Genomic DNA, 24,504 nt, shown 5'->3' with positions numbered 1-24,504 from the left:
CTTGCGATCTAAACCATTGATAGCGTTGAATTCAGGCGAATGAAAACTGTTTTATCTCATGAAATATGGCATACATTGCTACATAAATGCACAGAACATTGAAAGTAAGAAAATACCAGTCATTTGAGTACAATAGTCAAATTAGGCAAAAACGATATAAAAATTTTAAAACAAAAAGACAATATAAATATACAAAAAATAAAGATACCCTGAAATGGGTAGATACAGAACAGAACGATGAAATAAGACAAGTACAGCTCAATATGTATATGAAAAATGGAGCAGTGACACACTTCACATAAAATGCTAAAGAAATATAGAGCAAGACCTAGAAATTGAATAGGTAGGTAGATCTAAAAAATTCATGATATTAATAGTGTTGTGCAATAGAACAGACTTGGACTATACTTGAAAGTGTAATATAAATCACTACAGTTCAAATGCTGCCCTAAAATGCCATATATGAAGAATAGTTGGAGAGGCTGTCTACGTTCCCAAGATAAAGAAGGGCAACTCAAGCCACCAGATGAGTTAAAACAGAAATAGCAAAATACACACGAAACCGGAGAATCATATAAATATAAAAACACAAACAAAATCTCTCCTTATTGCACTTGATTCACCAAAGGGGATGAGAAAAAAGAATGTACAATGCAAATTAACTATCACAAAACAATTTGTGAATATAATTAAACTGAATTGCCGCCTTCATGAGCCAGGCAAGGCAATAAATATGAAGCCCTCAAGCTATGGAGCCACCTGAAAACTGACCGACTCAACTTATTGCTTGATTGAATTTGAACTAACAAAGCCCAGTGTTGATTGACAGTCTCGAGACAAATAGCAATAGTATTCCAGCACCTTCAGTTTTTTGATGAAAGATCATCTCTAACTTGCACTAGGGGCACCTAAAATTTCAGTAACAGTAATCAGCGACTCCATTCCCACGGGCTTGTCGCGCTACTTAAAGAATATGGGTATGCTCAAGAGAGATAAGCCTATTATATGGTAGATCTGAAATACTAAACCAACTACAGTCATACTTCGACTTACGAGCTTAATGCGTTCCGAGACTGAGCATGTATGTCAATTTACTCGCATGTTGGTGCAATTTATTTATATATAGAACAATTAAATATATATTGATTGGTTTCCATACAATAAAAATGCAAATAAAACACTCAAAACAAGATATTGTAACGGAAAGAACATGTTGGTTATTGTCTTAACTTACCACATGCTTTCAAAAAGCAACAAATAAAAAATAATGCAAGGAATTGGGATTAATTAAAATGTAAAATTAAATACATACAATAGCAGCTAACGCTAGCATTTGCCAGGGAGGGAGATATAAGTTATCCTTCATTACAACAGTTGTTTTGATAAATTTGGATTTTATCAGCAAACCTAAAAGCAAACTTTCATTTTTAACTTAACGTAATTAAAATTTCTTCGGCGTTCATAGTTTGAAGTTTTTTGTTGGTTAGCTAACATTTCCTTTGTTTCGCTTTCACGACTAGTTGGCCGTTTTAAGATAAACCTAAGGACGTTTGCCTTTGTCGCCCTTTCAACATGTTGCGATTAGGACGAACACAGGTGTCGTCACAAAGGGTTAATGCACGACCACTAGCCAACTTGTCCAAATGTCTATTTTATAGTTTTGATAGATAGCACCGGCCCTTTCACATAGCATCGTTTCAGTTACGTTGTCATCGGCCAATTGTTTATCCAATGCCACCAGCGGTCATAAAGATCGCTGCGCCGTTTAGAAACTATGGTTAGTCATTTTGCGAACTAAATGCCCTGAATATAATCCTTCTGTTTGATAATTTGGATGTATTTCTGTCATATTGCTGAGCTAGCTCAATCACGCATACACATTTCGCATATTTTTCAATAATTTTCCGTTTAATATCAATTGTTATCATTTGCTTTTTCTTTGCATTATCTTTCATTTTACTGGCAAACTTTCGGTCTACGCACAGTACTTTTAATTCGCATATTTCTGCACTGAAAATCGCGCACAAAAAACATGTTACAAAAGTATAACCTGAGCAGTTGAAAAATACAGAGTGATGCTGTTCTCATAAAACACATCCGGCATACTTGGCAACTAACTCAAGTGCTCGTATCTCAAACATAGCTCGTATGTTAGTGCTAAAACTTGCTTGAAAACTGGCTCGTATCTCAAGTTTCTCGTACGTTGGAGCACTCATAAGTTGAAGTATTACTGTATCAATAATAACTAAATACATAAACGCACCATCTCAAAAAAGACCACCAATAGCACGAGGGACATTGAATAAACAAGGGAAGCTAGGCATGACTGTGTAGAATGCCTGACATCACACAGTGATCCACCGATTAGTTGCCAAAGGCATTTTGTTACTCGATCCACACAGTTGCATTACTTTCACTATTTACGCATTGCTTAATTCAAAGATGTCATCATAAAACCCGAATTCGGTAATTTTAGAAGTTTTTCTCACACTTTAGAGAAAGCCAAATGCTTCAAGATATAAACTGGTTCACTATTTGATAAGAGCAATAAACATTGCACCATATCTTGAGAAATGTAAGAAAATACCTCAGGCTGTATATGCATACGTATTAAATAAGACACATGCATCCGAATCCTCCAATTTCATGTAGCTTTTAATGAGCAAACCAATCCTTTTCACGTTCGAGTAATCTAAGAAAGTCATAATTAAATGGAAAACTATAACTACATTGAACGTTAAAGATCTACTCACTCACAGTAAAACAGTGTCAGACTGAATAAGAGGTCCATCAGGGTCATTACTACGCTCACCTATGCTACAAATATCCTACCATTTTTTACAATTGGTGGAGAGCTCAATTTTTGTTGAGAATTGAAATTGATGGCAAGCACATCAAAAGTCCCCATGAATTAAGAATGGGTAATTATTGACCACTTGTTATAATAGCCCAAAGCACTAACCGTCCATTTTCCAAAATCAGGATTCACATATGAAAAGCCAGTGAAGTCTTCTTGATTGATTCCGAGCAGCGAGCCAGGGTCTGCAGGGGTGAGAACTGGCTTTTCTCTTGTGAACTCTTCATCAAAATTGTCTGCATCAACTTTAGATTTCTATAAACACAGTCGACCATTAATTTACATTGATTTGTGAGCTTGAATAGTTTATCCAAGCTGAATATATTCAATTGATTTCACTAGTAAATGCTGCACAACTTTCTCCGATAACATTCATGAGTTGGCTTGGGAAGTGTGGGTGCTGATGTATAGTATTAATCTGTATTTTGTGCATTTTACCCCAGACTAACTGTTAGAGTGAGAGTATAGCAATTGCAGCTTTGAACCAACGACTGTTTTGTTGATACGCTGCTAGTGGAATCATAACATTTAAAGAGTAAAAAAGATTTGAATTTAATTGAAAGGCAAATGTCTGATTAATGCGACAGGAATTCTTTATAGAAGTTTTGTTAAACACTTATAATAGTTTTTCATGTCTTGCAAATTGATGCAAAAGCAACTTTAGAACTATATACTTTAGGCTGCAACTTTGACTCGAAGGATTATAAATAGAAATCGTATTACACTATCAATATTAAAATTCAGCCCGTTTAATTATTGAAAAATTCACAATGAGCGGAGCACCACAACACAGCAACTGTACAGAAATTACACAAACTTCTGAGATATACAAATATAGATGAGTAAGGGTGTATCACTTACTATTTTTGGTCTAAAAGGGGGTTTAATTTCTCGCCTTTCCAGTGCTACCCAGTCTATTTTTTCATGAAAGAATGGGTGCTCCAGCACAGCCCGAGCTTTGACACCTGCTACGCAGCCAAGTCGTCGGGCAGGATTCTTCGTCATGAACTATTAAAATACCATACTGATACGATATGTAATAACATATAAAATGTCGTCTCAAAAAATTGTTGAAAATTTTTACTTAGTCCTAAAACTGCCCATCCCGGTGTACGCCTAAACAGCAAAGACAGAAATGAATCGTATAGCATTATTATAGTGTTAGCAACTGTATAATCACTAAAATGCAGCTTGTATACCTTCTACAACATGCACATAATACATATATAGAAATAAAATATTTAGATTCAATCATCTACATATCTACATTACATCTACATCATCTACACATCTACATTTGGCTGAAACTGCAATGTGTTGCTGCCTACAGGAAGGGAGAGCTGTGTGTAGCAACTGGGGTGCACATAGGAGCCAAGACAAAGTTACTAACAAGGATATAATTTAGCTATGCCTGTAAATGTAATACGCGACTTTGAAAATTTTTCAGGATTTTAAATTTTAGCACCGCTACAAAACATAACACAAAGAATGAGAAGTAAAGTCTTGCTAAAATTCATGACAGGAGATGTAACCGGTTGGCATTTGAGCGAGAGTCAGCATAATGAGCAGACTCACCCCACTGAGCATGGAGATGGCATCTTTACTTAGCCACACAGGGTATAGAATGTCATCATGCTGTATATTCTCAAAAAGATCCTCCTCATTATCTGCCTCAAATGGGGGTTGCCCAGCGAGCATTTCATACATGAGGACACCTAGTGCCCACCAGTCCACAGACTCATTATATGGCAAGTCTTGTAGAATCTGGTTAAAGAGACATGAACACTCAAAAATCGACACATACTGGTAAGTAAAAAGAGCCATTAACAAATAAAATACATATTAGCAAATACGAGTGACGGAAATCTGTGACGTGAAACTTTTTTCAGTGAGTGGGCAACTATAACATTCTGGTGCACTCATAGAGGACAACCTACAAGATGACATATCTCTTTTCAAGAATGTATTCTAAATGACAAACCAACTTTCAAAGTTTAAATCCTAGAAACATATACATTAACTTTCCAGGAAAAGTTCATGTCGGGTAAAAGCATTGGAACACAGGCTATTATTATTAGAGCAAATAATGAACGATCTGAGCTTGTTCCAATCTCCAGTCGAGAGGAATAACCAAAAATGGCAACAAATAACAAAGTGCATCAAATGAAGACGTCAAATTTCGTTTCAGGCAGGATCAGCGCAAACCAAACATTCTCTCTACGCCACAATCACTAAATAAATTGAAACTTAACTAACAATCAATGGCATAACAGTTTTAGTGACAAGACCATGCCAACATAATCTATCTAACCAGCAATAAAAAATCAACAATTTCATGAACAAAATTTGTTCAAATATTTCCATGTTAAAGGTTGACTTGCAACAAAATTCACATTACAGTTATTTGGTATCAAAGATTCACCATGTCTTGCTCTGCTGTGTTGTAGGTGCAAAATATGTGGGAATGTGATTACAAGCTCTTAAAAGCTAAAAACCGAACAGTTAATCGCAGCTACACGAAACCGCCGTAGTTTGGATTCTCTTTACAAAATGGCTGAAATGGGACGTAGTTGTTACAAGATGGTTTCTGTTTACACTTTCATGCAACCTCATTCGTCAAAATATTTTCACAAATATACTTCACGCATTCAATAAAACCATGTCTATTGTTCTTACGAGTCTGTTTTATTGTCATTGTAATGCTGTCACTTTTAGCAGTGATATCTTATAACTTACCGTAAAAATTCGTTTAATTTTTTAACCTTACTTCGAAGGAGTACATATCATTGTCTGATAATCAAGACGAGCCTGTTGGTCACCTGTGATAATCGGAAAGTGCTGCAGAAATTACTTGCGAAGTATTGGGTCACATGATCAGATTACGACTTGACGATTACATCAAACCGAAAAAAAACTGTAAAGTAGCGAGCATCTATATTTGATACGGGGTCTTCGGTAAAACCCAAAGTGTTTGTCATAAACTAGTACTACGATAAGTTTTATATTGAGCTTTTTATTGGCCTTTCAACTCACGTGAAAACATCAAGTGACAAGACAATTATCAAATGTAATGACTACGTCAGAGAAATAAACAGATTCCAACCTACGGCAGTTTTTCGTTTCTGAGCTTGTAATCACATTCCCACATATTTGGCACCTACATCCCAACAGAGTAAGACATAGTGAATCTTTTGATACCAAATAACTGTAATATGAATTTTGTTACAAGTCAACCTTTAAGCAATTATCCTATCTTCACAGTAAATCAGTTCCAAATAGAGAATGCGGTGATTTTGGATGCACAGTACATCAATAACATGCGGGCTAACCTATTTCCTCAAAGCACCTCTTTCAACGAGTTATAGCATGCTAATGAATCGGATTTTGGGCATACCATGAGCTCGTAGACCCTTAGAGTATTATGGAAATAAAATTTCAACTTCAAACAACCCAAAACAAGCACATATTAACGAGAAACTACGCACCTCGGGTGCAATATAGTCCGGTGTGCCGCAGAATGTGCTCGTGAGCTGGTCAGGCTCCAGCATTCCTTCTTTGCACATTCCAAAGTCTGCAACCTTTATGTGTCCCTCAGCATCCAACAAAATATTGTCTAGCTTTAAATCTCTGTATGAGACACGAAGAGATCAATGAAGATGCGAAAGGTCAGAAATGGAAAACAAATACTGTTCTGTACATCGTACTGTACATCGAGGCCAACATAAGCACAGAAATTTAATGATATTAAAACAGCAAAACTGTGGCTACGAAACTGAGCAAACGCATTATTTGTGTAGTTAACACTTGAGAGCAAGCTCAAGTGCACTGACAGGTATACTTTGTCAGTGAAGCACTCATCTACATATCTAATCTACCAGAGGAAATACATCCTCTTAAAATCAATCCTGGTTCCATTTTATTCTTTTCTGGCTAAAAATGCGGTCTTTTGACATTCACTCACGAGTCGCAACATATTCTATAATATTTGCAATATATGCATTAGAAAATGGTGTTTTTTGTTTCGTGAATGAGAATTGAACAACAAAACTTTGAAAGCATTGATAATGCTTTATACAATTCAGTATAACTTCTTCATTGATTGTGGTATTTGTGAACAGCATTGATCTGCATCTTTGCGTTTAGTCACAGCAGATGTCGTCATCGCGCTATGGTTACGCATTTTAAAGAAGACTGTAGCCACAGCTTGAAATGTAAAAAGGAGCATAAGTTGTTCCAAAAGATTGTAGTAATATATGTGAGATGAAAACTGTACCTATCATTCTTTGATCGCTATACAATTGCTATCAGACCAGCTATCTGTAAAACACCTACTCACCTGTATATAATTCCATGTTTATGTAAAAACATTAGCGCCAAAGTGACTTCTGCAGCATAGAATCGAGACCTAACTTCACTGAACTTCTGCTGATATTGTATGTGGTACATGAGATCACCTCCATTCACATACTCCATCACAAAATACAGCCGGTCCTGAACAGAAAGGATATAAACATATCTCTCCTTAGAGCATAGAAGAAACAACAGCTTCCGTAGTTGACATAAGCTAATCGCTACACAGTGTCTTGCTGTTTGTTGGAAATTTGCAAGCTTAACATACAGAAAGCTGAACTCCTGATCAAAAAGCATGCAAGGCATGTAAAGCCTGAACTACTCCACAACTTAAATACATAAGAGTGCTGGAGATGGTAATTCTTAAAACAGTTCATGTTACTCTGTCAACTATTTACAGTTTTTACACTAAGTAATCCTAGTAGCTATACAGGTAATTTTGTTTTTAACAAAAGCGTGAATGGGAAAAATTGAGATTGTACAACTTCAAGCCTCAATTAGGTATTTCGTCTGTAGTTCAAATGTCCTCTAGACAATTCAGAGATGGAATTTTTAAAATCCTAAATCTTTCTAAAACAGGAATGAGAGTTGCCATGTTTTTCACCTAGGTAGACCAGTGCTTTATATTGCACAATTTACCACCATTGACATCAACAAATAAAATTCATTATAGGACAGGCAGCCATTGGTAGTCTATTTTCCATTAAAAAGAGAAATCATTAACAAGTCAAAATGGTCAAAGAATAGCAGTATTAATAGAAAATTGTGTGACCAGAGAAAAACGATCACTACATTGTTATTAGTTAATTGATTATGATAAATTGCTCCAAAATAGAACGGAGATATTGCAGATAACGTTCAGCAGTTTGCTGTTTACAGACATAACTTTTTTGTCAAAAACTATTTGAAACTGTAAACTCACTAATGTGCAGACGTAATTTATAACGACAGTCACACATGAGCAGCGAGATTGTGGTAACGAGGAAACAACTCCTTATTATTTGTTCATCGTGTACTATGATTGGCTGACTTTGCCATTCATTTGACAATGAAAGCTAAAATGACCAAATATACATCAACAATCGTTGTAAAAATAACACAGAATGTTACACGATCTGGCCAATTTTCTCATTCAAAGACTATCTGACAGTGGAACCGCTAATCTTCACCTATCTATATAGCTTGTTCATTGTCTTACAGAATACGAGATACAGAAATTAGCAAATGAATACCCAGCTAACTCTGCCCACTCCAATTTTTCCTTACATGATGAAACAGCATATATTTGTTAAAGCCTGTCGTTGCACCTGATTTCTACTTGGGTGACACGAGCTGATAAAGAATAAGCAAAGATTACATTTGTCTGAAAGGTGCAGCTGAGTCCGGTTAAAAAAGGATGTCTAGCCGACAGAGCAAGTATTCGCTTTTCTGTCATAGTGCACTCCACATCATCATCTCGGGTGATGACATCTTTCTTTAATATCTTGATTGCAAAGATTTCGCCAGTAGATTTCTTCTCTGCCAGCATCACCTGTAAAGTTGGAACACAAATGGTTGCAAGTGTACTGTACTAAAGAGTATATCACAATTTTACAACCCATCACATACAAATTAGTTCAAACATCCAGTTAATTGTCATCCCTTGTAAAAGCTGAACGGTTGCAAGATTACATTCCTTAGCAAGCTAGTCCTGTCAGATGTAAACTGAGAAGTCTAAAAGACTTGGGAGGACAGCAGACGCACAACTTTGGTAATAAAATGATACGCAGACCACCGACAAAAGTAAAAGGTAATACTTCTAGATGTCTTCTCAACGATCATGTCACCCCAGCAACTGAAGCAATGTAACAGTAATGAAAATACCTTTCCAAAGCTGCCTTTGCCTAGGACTTTGAGAAAGTGGTATTCATGCAGTTTGTTAGAGTTTTCATCTTGCCTGAAAGCCCGGCCATTGTTGATGCCTGTAGGTTTGAAAGAATGCAATAGATTTGCAAGGCAGCCATAAGTAGGCTGAGTTATATATATATTTAAAAGCATGACTCACTTATCTATACTCAAAAACATGACTCACTTATATATTCTCAAAAACATGACTCACTTATATCTACTCAAGAGCATGACTTAATTCTTGTTAACAAGATACTATCCTCAAAATCTGGCATTGATTTAAAAGCGGTGTAAATTAAAATAAAAACATTCATAGTCATAAAACCTCTAAGCTTCATTGTTATACTACAACAATGCCAGAACCTTTCCAATTGAAAGCTGTCTGTATCGCCCAAACTAAGTAGAATGGAAGAACAAAACTCACCAGGTAAACCGACCGAGTTGGATGTCGGACTGTTTGCGTCAATGGACTTGGACGAAGATAGATTAGTAGATATAGTGGAAGTAGAAGAGGTTGAGTCACTAAACGAGGCCTGCAAAAACATCAGAACCATCATTCGACTAGCCTAGTTACAGTCAATGACATTAAGATAACGAAGAATGTGGTGCAGCTGGGGGTTGTGACAAAGAGACACACATATGGAATTAATAGTTGTCACACCAACATGAAAACCACTAGGTACATATAGATGTAGCGCACAAACCCCTAAGTGTAAGTGTACATAGATGTGGTGACAGCTTTACAGGGGTGATCGCAATTGTGGGCCCACTTGGTAATTTTTTTCATGTTTTTTAATCATTTATGGTGTAAACACACTTTCTTTATTATCTTAGACTATACATACCGTACAAATTTGAGAAGCAAGTTTTGTAGACACTGTGTCTGCCACCAAAAGTACTATCAACAAATATAATATTTAATGAGCAACCTTCTCATCCTACTCTGTGGTTGACAATATGGGCTGACCAACTAAATACTAAGATGCTACTAATACTCCAGAGGCCGCCAATTAAGTTCCATAATAGTTACACGGATGCCTTTGTTCAAAAACCATATTCAATTTGACCAATTCTGCTGACGGTTATAAACTTAAGTTTTAATGGATTTTTTGTTATAATGTGCAGATATCACATTATGACAAAACCAGGCTAAATGACAAAGATCAGCGGCTATTTAATACTGTTTGTGAGTAGAACATCCTCAGCTTACTACTGATGCACATATTGCCATAATTCACCTAATAAATACTTAACAAACCATTAACTAATCACTAATGTGTATATTTTAAGCGATCCCATAATTCCAATCATCACTGTACTTATACACGATGTAAAGGAATATGGTCTTTACCTCCCTTCGTAAAGTGAAGTTTAGACATTTTGATTCGTGTAGCAGTGGAATACGTAGTCTATTTAACGTCAATCAATTTCATATTTATGAGCAGGTAAGTGAGAAGGCCTAGGAACCTTCCACATACTCACAAGAATATTCAAATGGCATCGCTTATAGGAAGCTCGGTTTTAGATTAGGCTTTTTGAAAATTGAGCAGAAATATGTCCAAGACACGCATTGCTTCTACATTTGCATTTGCACCGATCCCGCAGTTAGCAAGCTACATGTAGAGAGGTCAGCGATTATTAACTTCGCAATCAAGCGGGACGCAGGCAGCACTACGAGTATGCTTCTATGTGACTCACCGATGTACTGCCATGCATGTGTCTACTGTAGCAAGATGATACATAACCAAGGAGGAAGCAAAATAAGCCAAATAAATCATAACAAATCACCATCAACCAATAGAAGTACCAAAATAGAGTTACCTGCTGAGACTTGAGGGCTGCCAATGGCTGTTCGATAAAAAGAATATAATACAAAAGCTTTCATATTTTATATTTACAAAAGCATATTATTTGTTTGGAGAAGTAAAAACAGTGCTTCCACTTAACAGCAATGATTGGGATGACAGCAACAAAATCTATATGAATTTTGTGAAATATTTATGTTCTTTTTGCAATGGCAAAACTCTATCAAGCACAAATATATAAGATTGAAAATAGGTTTTTATAAACGTATCACATTCAAACCAGTTATGAGATATTTTCGGAAATATAATGTATTTAAACATGTCTTGTTTTAGAAACAACATGTTTAAACCAGCTATGATAATTTTTCCAAAACGTCATAATGTACTCTGACATGAGCTGTTTTATCAAAATATCATGTTTTAAATAAGAGTGAGATAACAAAATAGAACAAGCCTCAATCCAATATGTATAAAAAAAAATCAATAATATCTGAGTTGACAAAGGTGGGTAAGTAACAGTATCTAGTTGTAGAGACCAGTACAAAAGGTTAGCTCACACTATACCACTGTACGTCTGCGTAATTCACAGAATACATCGGTGTTCATCTGTGATAACAATATTTACACTACAGCAAGCCCAATAACTTTTGCATCAGCAAATAGCCAACGGCTCTGTGTTCTCATTACAAAATGTGGTTGCTGAAATGATGAAATGTTAGTCCCGCAGCAACTGTTATATATGAAAACATGGATCAAGCAGTCTGCCTCAGCCAATTACAATCACTGAAGTGGTGCAGATTGCACAGGTTGTAGCAAATGCTCAGCAAACTATTGGAGGTTTGACAGCAGCAGTCTTTGTCGTAATATCAGCATCGCCTTAATGATGCCATAGGTTTACAGTGAACATAGTCGATGAATGTACACGGAGAGGACAACTCTGAGGGGATGTCTGGCTGAAGACTTGAGTGTGACAATTGTCTACATTTAACTAAATTGCAGTATTTCGTGTGCAATACTAAAATGGTGCTCTTTATTGATGATGTATTCAATTATTTACAGGTTGAACTGTTAATCGAGTTGATTCCAATTTTATTATAGTCATCTCTGATGTTATCCAATTGATCCAATGTATCACGTTGCCTCAACAATGTAATAGGTTCACAGTGAACACGGTGGACGAATAATTGTTGAGAGAGCAACTCCGACATCCAGCGATATAGTGTGAACCAGCCTTAACCAATCTAGTACTGTATTATATATTATATAACACAGTGATGAGAACCTGCATATTTTATCAAGAATGTTCTATTGCTGAAATGCCAAGCAGGATGATCATTTGTGTAATACCAACTTACCTTTTTCCGACCGGGACTAGTTGTGAATCCTATTTCCTTTAAAATGGCGGCCATGTCCTTTGTGTTCAGACCGCAGTTATTAGGCACATTCTTATGGCACCGATGATGTACATTCATCTTGCATGCTGGAAGAAACAGAGATTAAATTAATGACAATCAAACAAACTTCAAACCTGGACAAACGATGAATGAATAAGGGGAGACACTCTGCTAACCAACCAAAACCATTTTTACTATAACAATTTTAGAATGTACAATTTTTTATGACAAATAAGAATTGTCTTGTCATGTCTCAGCAAGTATTTACAAGGGAAGCAAATCCCTCTGAGGAACCATTACTTTTTTTATACTACGACGCTGAAGCCTTGACTCCCCAAATTAATTTTTTGGACAGATAATGTAAAACTATAGTGAATATTTGTCATTTCCAACATACACAGATGGAAAATTCAGTGAACTGTTACAGTTTCATAAGTGAAGCTGATAAAAAGTAAAAATAAAAAATGAAACTACTAAAATATATAAGATAATTTAATATAAGCAACATCTAGTACAAGTCTAGCAGAACCACAGTATTGCCAAGCTTGCATTTTTTCCTAAACATCTTGTTACTGATTATCACTTAAGTAAAATGTTCTGACATAACTCTGGCTTTCACATTTACTTTTTTACATAATTTTATTTAATCTTTTAATTTGTTTGGACGCTAAACGTGATTACTTTGATTATTTTTCCATTGTTTTCGAGCTAGAAAATGAATTGAACAAAATACCACGAAGCTCAACAAAACTATTTATTTGACTTATGAAAACAATATCGGAGAGGATTAACATCGCATGTCATGATTTGACTGTATCATTACTGCATTAGAATTTATCACAACATAACATCATAAATTTAATAATTACCAACACAGTGCTGCTAGGCTCTTCTATAGCACAAAAATGGGTCAGTATTTCTTTACTAAGAACTAAAAAGAAGCTTGCTAAGTCCCATGATGTGAATGTTTATAGTTTTCAAAATATGCAATCACATCATCAAAATGCAATCAACACAAATTTGCATTATTACAAATTGTCAGGTCAATGAGAGAAGACGATTCACAACTGAGTTGTATTGCAATGACAATAGCAGTAGATGGTGAGAAATAAACATTGCCCAATTAGTAGAAACCTTTGCAGCATGTGCTAAAACATATATCTAGTCACTGATGGAACAAATTATACCAGAATTGGCTGGTCTAAGCTAGCTTTCCGCTTTTGAATACTGGAATATTAAATATAACTTTGATGAGGGATAGAGAAGACTCAACAGTGAGGCTATTAGTTAAACATAATGTGAATGAACACTCGTGCAGCGAAGCGCGAGGTGTGAGCATCTTACCACAGTTTTTCTTCAAATATATCAACTATGAATTATTAGTCAGTCTAGGAAAGTACTCGAAGAAAAATGAGCACAAACCAGTTGTTAGTGTTAAACACATATTAGTCCCAGACATTCATCAAGTGGATGAGCAAGAAGGTTTCATGCGTGACACCTTTGAAACCATTGAAACAACACAAACTAGCAGAATTGCTTGCAAAGGCTATCAGCAAAGCATGCCAAGCCAAAGGCCGAGGAATTCTAGATATAGCCTGCCTAGTTCAATGTTATATATAGCAAGTATAAAAGTAACATTTTGGCACTGGCGATAGTTCATATCTATTTATAGGGCACTGTTGGGGAGGCTGCCAACCATCAGCTACATTTATTAATTAATCATAGATCCGAGGCTTTTTAGGACAGAGAAAGGTATTGTTGAGTACAAAGCTGAGTAAAGTTGCCTTTGATAGATCTATGTAGGTCACCAGTGATAAAGAACTCATGCTAATTTATGCTAAAGAATTCAAACTATTTTTCCTTTTACTAGATAATAATGGATGAAGCGCGTCTCTACTAAAAAGGATACCAGATTTATTAACAAACTGCTGTTTCTTATCTATCTAGCTTTAACTAGGAAAAAATTTGAAAATGGAAATATAATATTAAAATTACAAAATGGGTATGCATTGATAGCTTCTTCATAATTAGTTTTACGCTAACACCTCGGATTTGCCTCCTCGTGTCTGTCTATCACGCGATAGTATATTCGAATGTTTACTCTACTTATAACCTATTTAATTCCGCAAAATTAAACAAAGATGGCTATTTCACTATATATAGTAAAGTAAACATTGACAAATCTGCGAATGCTTTCTATAAATATCAAAACCAGTTTGATAAACATGGAACTAAAATAATCAAGTGTCAGTTTTTGAAACCTAGCAATAAGGAAATAATATTACTGAAAAAACATGCTGAAATTCCTTGGTAATGCATACATTAAGAATTAAATTTGATGACACTGGACCAATAGGTTTGATGACACTGGACCAATAGGTTTGATGACACTGGACCAATAGGTTTGATGACACTGGACCAATAGGTTTGATGACACTGGACCAATAGGTTTGATGACACTGGACCAATAGGTTTGAGGGCCAATGAATATTTTGACAGAAAAGTTTGTTTTTATAGTAAAAACTAAGTCATATTAAACACATTGGATATAAAAACATAAAAAGGTGTCATAGCTGGTTCATCAGTTACACGGTAGCAAGTTAACTTTATACTATAACAGCAACAATGATGCCAGCACATGGGCATGGCAAACATTGGATATCACATTATAAATAACTTTTGATCAGAATAAAGTTGTCTTCCTCAGTAACCCAACTCTGCTGCTGTCATAACTCATTTAATGAGATGTGTATTAGTGCAAGTACATGTGTATATATATACTTCTTGTTCATTGTACAGTGATGTGTCAGTAACAGCTGTGGTTGACATGCAAGTCTAGACAATCATCATGACTGTAGAACAACGAATGTTTAATTTTCAATTCCTAACTTTTGGAATACGCATATTTGGCTAGTTTTTCTAATTAACAATTTCAAAAACATTAGTTCTATGTGTATTAGGTTTCGTAAGCAATTATTTAATTGAATTTCAGCAACCAAATAATAGTACTGAGCATGATAACATTCCTTCGACTTCACAAAACTTTGGTTGAAATGGAAATTGAGTTTTTACCTTGGCGCTACTTTGATGAGCCCTTTATTTGTGAATCTGACTAATGCACAATGTCACCAGTTTATTTTACGCGAATTTAGCAATTAATAATAGCAATCGCATAAAAAGAAGAGAGAGAGAAAAGAGGGTTGGCTTACATTCGCACTGAAGCCCTTGTCTAATGAGACCATAGAGGAGGCTTCCGCAGTGGTCACAAAATGTGAACCGTTTATATGAGTGAGCACAAAATCTGTGGGGGACGTTTATGTTGAACCTCTGCTTCCTCTACAATACAGACAGAATAATGCTCTGAATAGAGAGCAACAGAGGGCTGTTGACAGAGGGCTGAAAGAGGAGCCTATGCCTGACAATGATTTATGGTCTCAGGTCAGTATATGAGAAAGGAGAGATAGCAACCATGTGTGACTGGCAGATTAATAACAATGTACAATTAAACCTCCACTTGTAATGGACTTTTCATATCAACTTTCTAAAATACAGTATATAATTTGATACAATATTCTACTCTAGACTAGAGGTAATCACCCCCATATGACACGCAAATGAAATACTTCATATGTACTACTTGTGTAAAAGTTTTCATGTAATAACAGTAAACATTTGTGCACGAACACTCTCTATTTTGTTAATTTGTTCTGGTGCTGAAAAGAAAACAATGCATACTGAATGTTTTTATCATAAAATTAAAACAAAGGCTTTACGTAAATCTATGCTAATTTAATTACTTATTTATAAAAACATAGTTTATATGTAATAATAGTCAATTAAATTAAGATAGACTAATAGGGAAAATTAACTAGAAGACTGGCCTCCATAAAAACAACCGCTGCCGCACAGACGCATTTTATCACAAGTAATAATTTTCATTACCTTTTCACACCTTACTATTTTAAATACATTGCAAATACTATACATAAGTTTTGACAAGATTATATGGTCACTCTCAGAGGTGTGACAAATAAAGTATTAAGAATAGAAGTTACGGTATTTTGTAAATAAAATCATTGGTGATTGCTAAACATGAGTAATCTACTCAACAAGGACTGCACAGATTCATTAATTTATAACTTTCTAAATTTTAAAGTTCTTGAGCAGCTTCAGTGAGTAATAAGTATATGATACGTACGTTTATGTTTTAGACGTAATATATGCTACAGTATGTGGGCCATGATATCAGAAAACGGGATCAAGTCAAAAATTATTAAAATCTAGACAGTTGCTCAGCTAAACAGAGGAAATCCTAGGAACTTTACAGCGAAAAGATTTATTTCTATTTTTGTTAGAACTGGTTTTATAGTCAAAAGTTTACATATATATCTTTTAAAATCGGCTGAAACGCGACATTGAGAAAATAGCGCTGGAAGTTTTAAGTGATGTAATTATTTGATTAATGTTAGAATCACCATAGCAACCATCTCTAAATTCAGCCCTAACCCTACAAATATATAGGTCTTGGGAGCAAAACTTACGCTGAACCTATACGTTTATAATGAAAAATTTTAATTCTTTCATGTCCATGTATAATACCAACTAAAGGTTGATAACCAAAGTTATTGACTGCTAAAAAATTTGATTTATTATTGCACTGTACATGTATATGGTAAAACATAGTATAAAAATACATACTAGTTTGAAGGAAATACAATAAAACTTAATGCTAAATCTACATAGGTAATGGGAAGCTTTCAATTTGTGATGATCCATACATAATATCAAATCCAAATCAATGATAATATCCAACTCAGTGCTGGATAGTTCAGAGCAAGAATACCTGCAGTGACTTATTTCATAATTTTTGAATCACGTAGTACACTTAGATCCTCCGAGACCCAATTTGCAAGAACAATACTACGAAGAGAGCGGTTTAGAAGGTCGGCTTCTCGATTATCTTGTTGAAGTTACTTTCATGAATGAAGTTTCCTAATGCAGTCTCTACTCTAATGGCTTCCTGCTCTTCTAGCCTTGTAATTATTGCTTCATAGTAATCTTCGGCATCAATTGAACCAATTGAACATGAGAAATTATCTACTTCTAAACTTTCATCTTCATCAGAAGATTCTGCAACTGGTACGCTGCCCATGTATTCTTCGAAAGTATTTCTATGTCTTTATTATCAAGCGAAGGCAATGAAAAACAATGATTAGACTCGCCTGACGCCGTCCCGTAATATTTTCCGGTTTTTATAGCAGTGGCTTTGCGAGGCAAATTTGTAATGTTTTAAGCTTCCATCACTAAACCGAGTTCAAATTTTGAAAGAGCATACTTGATTGGTTTACATAATTGTAACTTTTCAAAACACGACAAATACTTGTGGCATCGAGTTCACTAACTTGCTATCACTATAATGCTATTATAATATATGCAGCTTCACCCCACTTACCGGGATCGTGACCAGTATTATATATATATATTTGCTCTAACTTTAAAGCAGAAACTTGGCTCTGTTATAGAGGAACTTACATAAAATTTTAATAGGTTTTACCACAAAGTATCAGTAGTTTTTTTATTATTTGCGACTGTATTTTTGTGTTTGAGGTGATAGAAATGTTTCAAGATTAAAATCGACAAAACTTGATAGTAGTTAAAACGCTAATAGACATTGGTTGTTGCTAGGCACACTAATGCTGTCATGTTGATAAATAAATAAATAGACCAATGAGAATTGGCCTCAGACGTGTGAAGGCCATGACTAGAATTTTAGCACCATTATTGAAAGTACATCAGGATAATTGTACACATATTACAACAATACCTTTGCCCATATACGAATGAATAGTTGTTCGTGTGAAGCCAATTTTGGATGCAACTAACTTACAAATGAAATGAATAAAATTGAATTGAAATAGTTGTAGCATTATATAACAGTGAATCACTGATGTCTTGTTCTGATCCCTACCGAAGTAGACCAAAATGTTTATTTGAAAGCGACACATCGACAGAGCATCAGCAAAGTAAAAGACACACTTTATCTGCCTGTGCGTGCGTAGCCAGGCCTTTGAAGCATATTTGTGTTAGCATGTGAAAAAATATCATAGTTATTAGGAAATAATTGCGGTTGCTGCAATAATCCACAATCACAAATACGAGTCAGCACGAGCTCCATAGGGGAGTAAAGAGCAAAAATACATTCACTTGTATCTCATATAAATCTGTCTGTTCGCATTACAAAAGGCCATGTACATGAACTACAATCACATGACCGAGAAACACAGAAGCAACATTACCGGCAATACTATACGCAACTGATGAAGGCAAACAACTCCAACCAGTCCAGTTACGAAATGTTTTTAAAAGGTTGCTGAATTGAGAAATAATACAGTTAAACATCTAAATACTAAGCTAGTTTACTAAGACCTGTTTTGAATATTAAAATCACCACACGTTGTGGCAAATATTTCTATAAGAATACACCATAAGCTATTTCACAACCAAAGTAAACAATACAATAACTTTTAACAATAACATAATACCAATGTTAAAATCCGCTTAGTCCCTAATTAGTTATATATACAAATACATATACAAATATATATAAATACATATACAAATATATATAAATACATATACAAATATATATAAATACGTATACAAATATATATACCCTAGGACACTATGTATTCACCTCATCTAACTTTCGTGTTTTCGCGGTGTCATCCTCCCGCGAAAGTTTCATGTGCGAAACTAAACTATCATAACGAACGAGCGAAAATGCGGAATTAAATAACTTCGTTCATTGATAGTCCAAGAAACAAATGGCAGCGAGTGATCAAATTGCATTATCGATTTCGGCCACACAATTCTACCTGCGGTTCACAATTACAAACTAGTCCCAAATTGAAAAAAAATTTTTTACCGGTGAACCGAACCTGAGGAACCTAATTATGTTTGTTACACTGCATTTATTTTCACATCACTATATTTTCGTACCCCTCAGAGCTGCGAAATTAAGTTGCAGCGAAATTTTACTCTGTATACTACTCACGAAACTAAACACTAGCGAAATATAAGTGTCCTAGGGTAAACACATATACAAATATATATAAATACATATACAAATATACATACATATATTAATGAAATCGTACAAAGCGTACCAACTTGTCAGAGTGTCAGTCTACCAATCTGAATGTCACGAACTGGAGTCTCATTGAAATCAATCTTTTAACTAAACCTCTAACTCTGGCTTCGGAAAAACAGACAGACAGACACCACACTTATAATATATATATACAGTCAAACATGGATAACTCGAACTTCATGGGACCGAGTGAAAGTGTTCGAGTTATCAGAGCGTTCAAGTTATCAGAGCACTGTCACAAGTGCATGTATTTAACAGAAGATACAACATGTACATATACAAACTATGTATAAAGCAAAATCATAGATTGCTTGTTGCAAGTCATAGAGCCTCTCATGTAAAGTTTCAAAATTATTTATCAGGAAGTATAGATAGTTTTCTGTCACTTGAGATTTGTTTGTTGTTTTAGGTGATGTAATGCCATGAGATTTTCAGATTAAAATTGGCAAAACTTGATCGCCGTTAAAACACTCAGAGAATAAGACTCATCTTTTTTTCTGAGCGTTTAAACAGAGATCAATTTTGCCAATTTTAATCTTAAAACATCCTGGCAGTCACATCACCTGAAACTACAAACAAATCTCAGCTGATAGAAAAATATCTAAATTAGTCGTAGCTCCGCGACTAATGTAAATTCCTTCGGATTGAAACAAACCAAAGTTTGTTTTAATCCGAAGGAATTTACATAAATATCAACCAAAGTTTGTTCCCTCGGCAAAAAAACAGTTCGAGTTAATGATGTTAAGTTTGAGTTATCTCAAGCAATTTATCATTGCGCATGAACGGACCAAACAATCCGTTCGAGTTAACAATGTGTTCGAAATATCCGTGGCCGAGTTATCCAAGTTTGACTGTATATGTATTTTCGTTTTACTCTATTTTTGACATATACAATATTCTATCTTTGTAGCATATACCTTGCTACCTCAAAAATGTGACGCTATATTTATGGTTTTCACCTAGAGTCTCACAACATTTAACAAACTGATGATACCAGAAACATTGCAAGTCCTATGTTGGAAACTAGTTCTAATAGAGTGAAGTATTTGCTAGAATTTGAAATCATTGAAAAACTTGTAGTAGGTTAAAAGCCCTTCTGAGTAGAGGTTTGACTGTATGAAAGAAGCCAAACCTTTACCTGCGCATATAAAGCGCTGTCACAGTATACTCTGACCACATATGCCTAACATGAACAACGTATACCAAATAAAATTTGAAACGGATATATTAGGATAATGGATGGGTGCTCACTTGAAGTGAACCAGCAAGACGTTTGGTCATTACAGTAGTATTAGCACTTCATATACCAACAGCATGTGCATTACCATTGTTATAGGTGCCATTCGAGAAAGAATCAAAGAGCACAACCCACTACTGGAACACCATGTAAGGAGAATTGTCTTAATGTTGTAAGCCAACAAACTGGCGTGTGACCATCGGAGCTCAGCGCTAAGGAACAACTTGGTGGAAGAAAGGTAAATTGACACAGCAAGCTGCTACTCTTTGGTTTAAAAGGCAAATTCAAATAATGATCATAACATTAATAATAACTTATTGAAAATAATAAATAAACTTTTAGGTAGAAATCATCTCAACATGGAATTATTAAAGGTTGCCTCGCCGCTATTTTTCATGGAAATCAACACGATCAAAGCTAAAACAGTCAAACACTAAATGGAACAAAAAGGACAAAGACCTACAATAAAACTGAGACGAAAAGACTAGCAAGATGTTCTGTACATCTTTCTTGCTAGTCTGTACAATATTTGGCCAACTACATAGCCCGGGAAACTAGTATATCTAGTTTCGTATCATATTTTAGTAAATGTTCAAGTGAACAATACTTCAAAACTCAATCCACATACTAAATTCTATGTATTTAATGAACTAATATTTTATCAGAAATATTGCGGGACACGTGCGCCTTAATATACATACAACTCTTTCGACAAAGAAGTGCTAAAATATATCCTATTAGCTAATCGCGAGCAATCAATCTGTTAGAGGATATAAAGGGACAATATTATTGGTGAAATCTGCGATTATGCCAATTTGTGTTGACTTGAAAAGGGAAGGAAGTTGCAGAGTAATATTCAATGACATAACTCATATTAATTATGTATGCGCGTGTGTTTTTTTTCCCAATCCTCTTTGTAATAAATGCCCATTCAAATTGTTTCAAAAACAGTTCCAAAAAGGAATACAAGAACAACTAATTTCATCTCCTATAAAATCTAATATATAAACTAATCTCATTGACAGGTTATCAAAATAGAGACTTTTTACTAGATTGCTGTTTTATAATTATGTGAAACAAACTTTTATGTTTGATATGTTTGATAACTGACTAAATAATTGTATGAGTTCATATCCTGTGAAGAGCTACTCAACAGAATATCAACCAGCTCCAAGATTACGGCAGACGGTGATTAGTGATGCATGAACACCGCGAAGAGGCTTACTGTGTAATAAGCTAGTTAGGCAACTGAACAAGGCAGGATCGGAGTTTAATCAAGGGCAGCGTGTAATCATAACTCTAGAACTGACCTATAAGCTAGGAATCACTAGAACTATTAACTGCTGGCAGAGGTCAATGGCCTTGGTATATGATGTAAGTGCTTGTAGATCAATACTTCTGCACTTGGGCAGAAGGACTGAAAAATCTCTACAGCTGTTGGAAAATTGCACGCACATCCGCAACCAACTGCCATAGCTGCTAATCCAAAACCTTTTTTGCATACATATAATATAAAGGTATAAAATCCCACGACCACACGAGCGAAGCGGAAGAGTGGGAGTTTTATGATAAATGCATGTGCACACAACTTACGAAAATTATTCATCAACAATGAGACGAACCCTCGTCAAGAAATTTCATCAAAAAATTTAAGCATCGGAATTTAAAGTCGTTAAAGTATAAAAACGATACAAAACACATTTAAACCTATTTAAATATGTTACCAAGTCTTTGTAAACATACGATAATATCTTAAAACTTACCCATCTGATCGGATTATACACAAATAGACAGATTAATTTGAACGAAAATTGCCACAAAAAGCTTGAAAAGCTCGGTTTAATAAAAGTTAAGACCGAAAATTGAAACGCCAATAATGCCGTGCGACCGATTGTAGAACTATTTAGCAGTGCGCATTTCACGAGAAAACCGTGCTCATTTCATCAGTCTATGGCATTTTTACTTGTAATCGAATTTGTTCGAAGGTTTCTGTAATAAACGTAGACCGTTTGAGGCGTAGACCGATTTACAGGTACGAAATTGTGGTACACAGTTTATCAGCCTGTGTTTTTTGTCCAATCACCGAAGGTTTCACTATTTGAAACGTTAGCTGAAATTCTTTACAACTTATGTACAAGCTAGGGCCGAACTACAACGCCCCTTCATGACGAGAAAATTTTTTATTTTGCTACAGTTTTATACGCGTGAATGCTCTTACTCGCTTTCTGTTAAAGATCGCTTATCAAAACCATTCTACATTCAACGCAACCAACTTTCAAACTGTGTATAGTACACAGTAGCTTGCCATTTTACTTCTAATTTTGCATTTCAGAGTTATAATAAACATATTTCTTTATTGTTGTTGAATTACATACATTACAGTAAATTAGGCCTACAGCTTTATAACACTTTTATAACAGCTTTTATTTTGCTGCAGTTTGCAGAAATCTTCGAGACGCATGAACGCTCATAGGTTTTCTATTATTGCTGTATTACTATATTAACAATATTGGTTATTTTAATAATATCAGTGCATTTTACTTATAATATTCGCCAACATTGCATTTCTCCTATTGCAAGGGAGAGATATAAACGTGTAATATTTTCCTTTCATTGTTGTTGTTTGTCATGACCTAACACTTTTTAAATAAATTTTCTAAAAACCTATATAAATACCACAACTTCTCGATATTGCTACCTATGACGATTTGAAATGTAAACAAAATTGTGTACTGTATTGTTTTTTTATTATTACTATATTAATAAAATTGATTATTCTAAGAATATCAGTGCATTTTACTTCTAATATTGGCCAATATTGCAGGGGGAAAATATAAACATCTTTTCCATTCATTATTGCTTATTGTTGTATATAATAACACCCACACCCAGTACATTACAGCTACCATTGCAGTTATCCTATTGCACTGCAGAGCCATTTGATTGCTAATATTGCATTTCTCAACCATCAGTACCCTTTATTTTTTTGCCAATATCTCTGGCCATCTCTTTGGTCGTGGGCTGTATGACAGTGGAATTTCTAGTATATATAATACATATAATATAAATATATATACATACACCGTAAAACCTCTAAGTGAACGCCACCTTTATTTTACCGCCATCTCTATTTGACTGGCCACTATAGGACAAGGGTTGAAAAATAGAGCGCCACCCTTTAATTGAATGCCACCTCCATTTGACCGCCACTTTGACGTTCTTTGATCTTTACGAACCCGTAATAGCAAGTGATCAGTAGAAAAGTGTCCACAAAATTGAACTAATAATAACTCGGTTACATCAATAACAATTAATTCTTTCGTTGTTTTTGTTCGTATCGAAGTCCGTTTTCCAACACAAAAGCTTCTTTTTTTTAATTAAAACTTAGAAAGTAAAACGATAGAAATAATAAAGAGCTGTATCAGGCTAATAATAGTTCCTTGTTTAACACAGTTTCGATACTTCGACATATGTGAAAAACAGTTTACCTTTACAATGGTATCAGTACGAATAGTTTTAAGCTAAAAGTTGGGCTTACCACACATGCGGCTAAAAGTTTATCATTTGAGCAAAATGCAATGCGCAAATGTTTTGCTCTGTAAAAGCTTTGTTTGGACGCCAATATCGACTAGGTCAGCAGTGCAGATGAAGAGTTCAAAAGACATTGTGGAAGGTATTGAACAACCAGAAGATGAAATTATTCCAAACGAAAGCAACAACCAGAATATAACTGGCCGAGCAAATGATGCAAATATTTTTGTATCAAGCCTTAATTTTTTTTTCTGCATGTATCATAATATGGTCTGTTTATTTATTGTTCTTGA

General features: G+C 35.0%; 1 protein-coding gene across 1 annotated transcript in view; it reads right to left on the bottom strand.

The window, feature by feature from the left end:
* Positions 1-30: 30 nt before the first annotated feature.
* The window catches only part of LOC137399679 (calcium-independent protein kinase C-like), a 52,446-nt gene continuing 27,972 nt past the window's right edge, over positions 31-24,504 (bottom strand). Inside the window, exons 9-20 of the mRNA XM_068085865.1 lie at positions 15,503-15,629; positions 12,255-12,379; positions 10,916-10,942; positions 9,519-9,627; positions 9,071-9,168; positions 8,565-8,738; positions 7,194-7,348; positions 6,343-6,484; positions 4,433-4,621; positions 3,719-3,865; positions 2,963-3,112; positions 31-908 (exon numbers count right to left, since the gene is read on the bottom strand). Of these exons, the coding sequence (XP_067941966.1) occupies positions 864-908; positions 2,963-3,112; positions 3,719-3,865; positions 4,433-4,621; positions 6,343-6,484; positions 7,194-7,348; positions 8,565-8,738; positions 9,071-9,168; positions 9,519-9,627; positions 10,916-10,942; positions 12,255-12,379; positions 15,503-15,629 (1,488 nt within the window). The 3' untranslated portion in view covers positions 31-863. The remainder of the gene's footprint in view (positions 909-2,962; positions 3,113-3,718; positions 3,866-4,432; positions 4,622-6,342; positions 6,485-7,193; positions 7,349-8,564; positions 8,739-9,070; positions 9,169-9,518; positions 9,628-10,915; positions 10,943-12,254; positions 12,380-15,502; positions 15,630-24,504) is intronic.

The sequence above is a fragment of the Watersipora subatra genome, chromosome 7 (genome assembly GCF_963576615.1).
Source record: "Watersipora subatra chromosome 7, tzWatSuba1.1, whole genome shotgun sequence".
Taxonomy (NCBI): Eukaryota; Metazoa; Bryozoa; class Gymnolaemata; order Cheilostomatida; family Watersiporidae; genus Watersipora; species Watersipora subatra.
The sequence above is the reverse complement of the archived record's forward strand: the minus strand, read 5'-3'. Positions and strand labels throughout refer to the sequence as shown.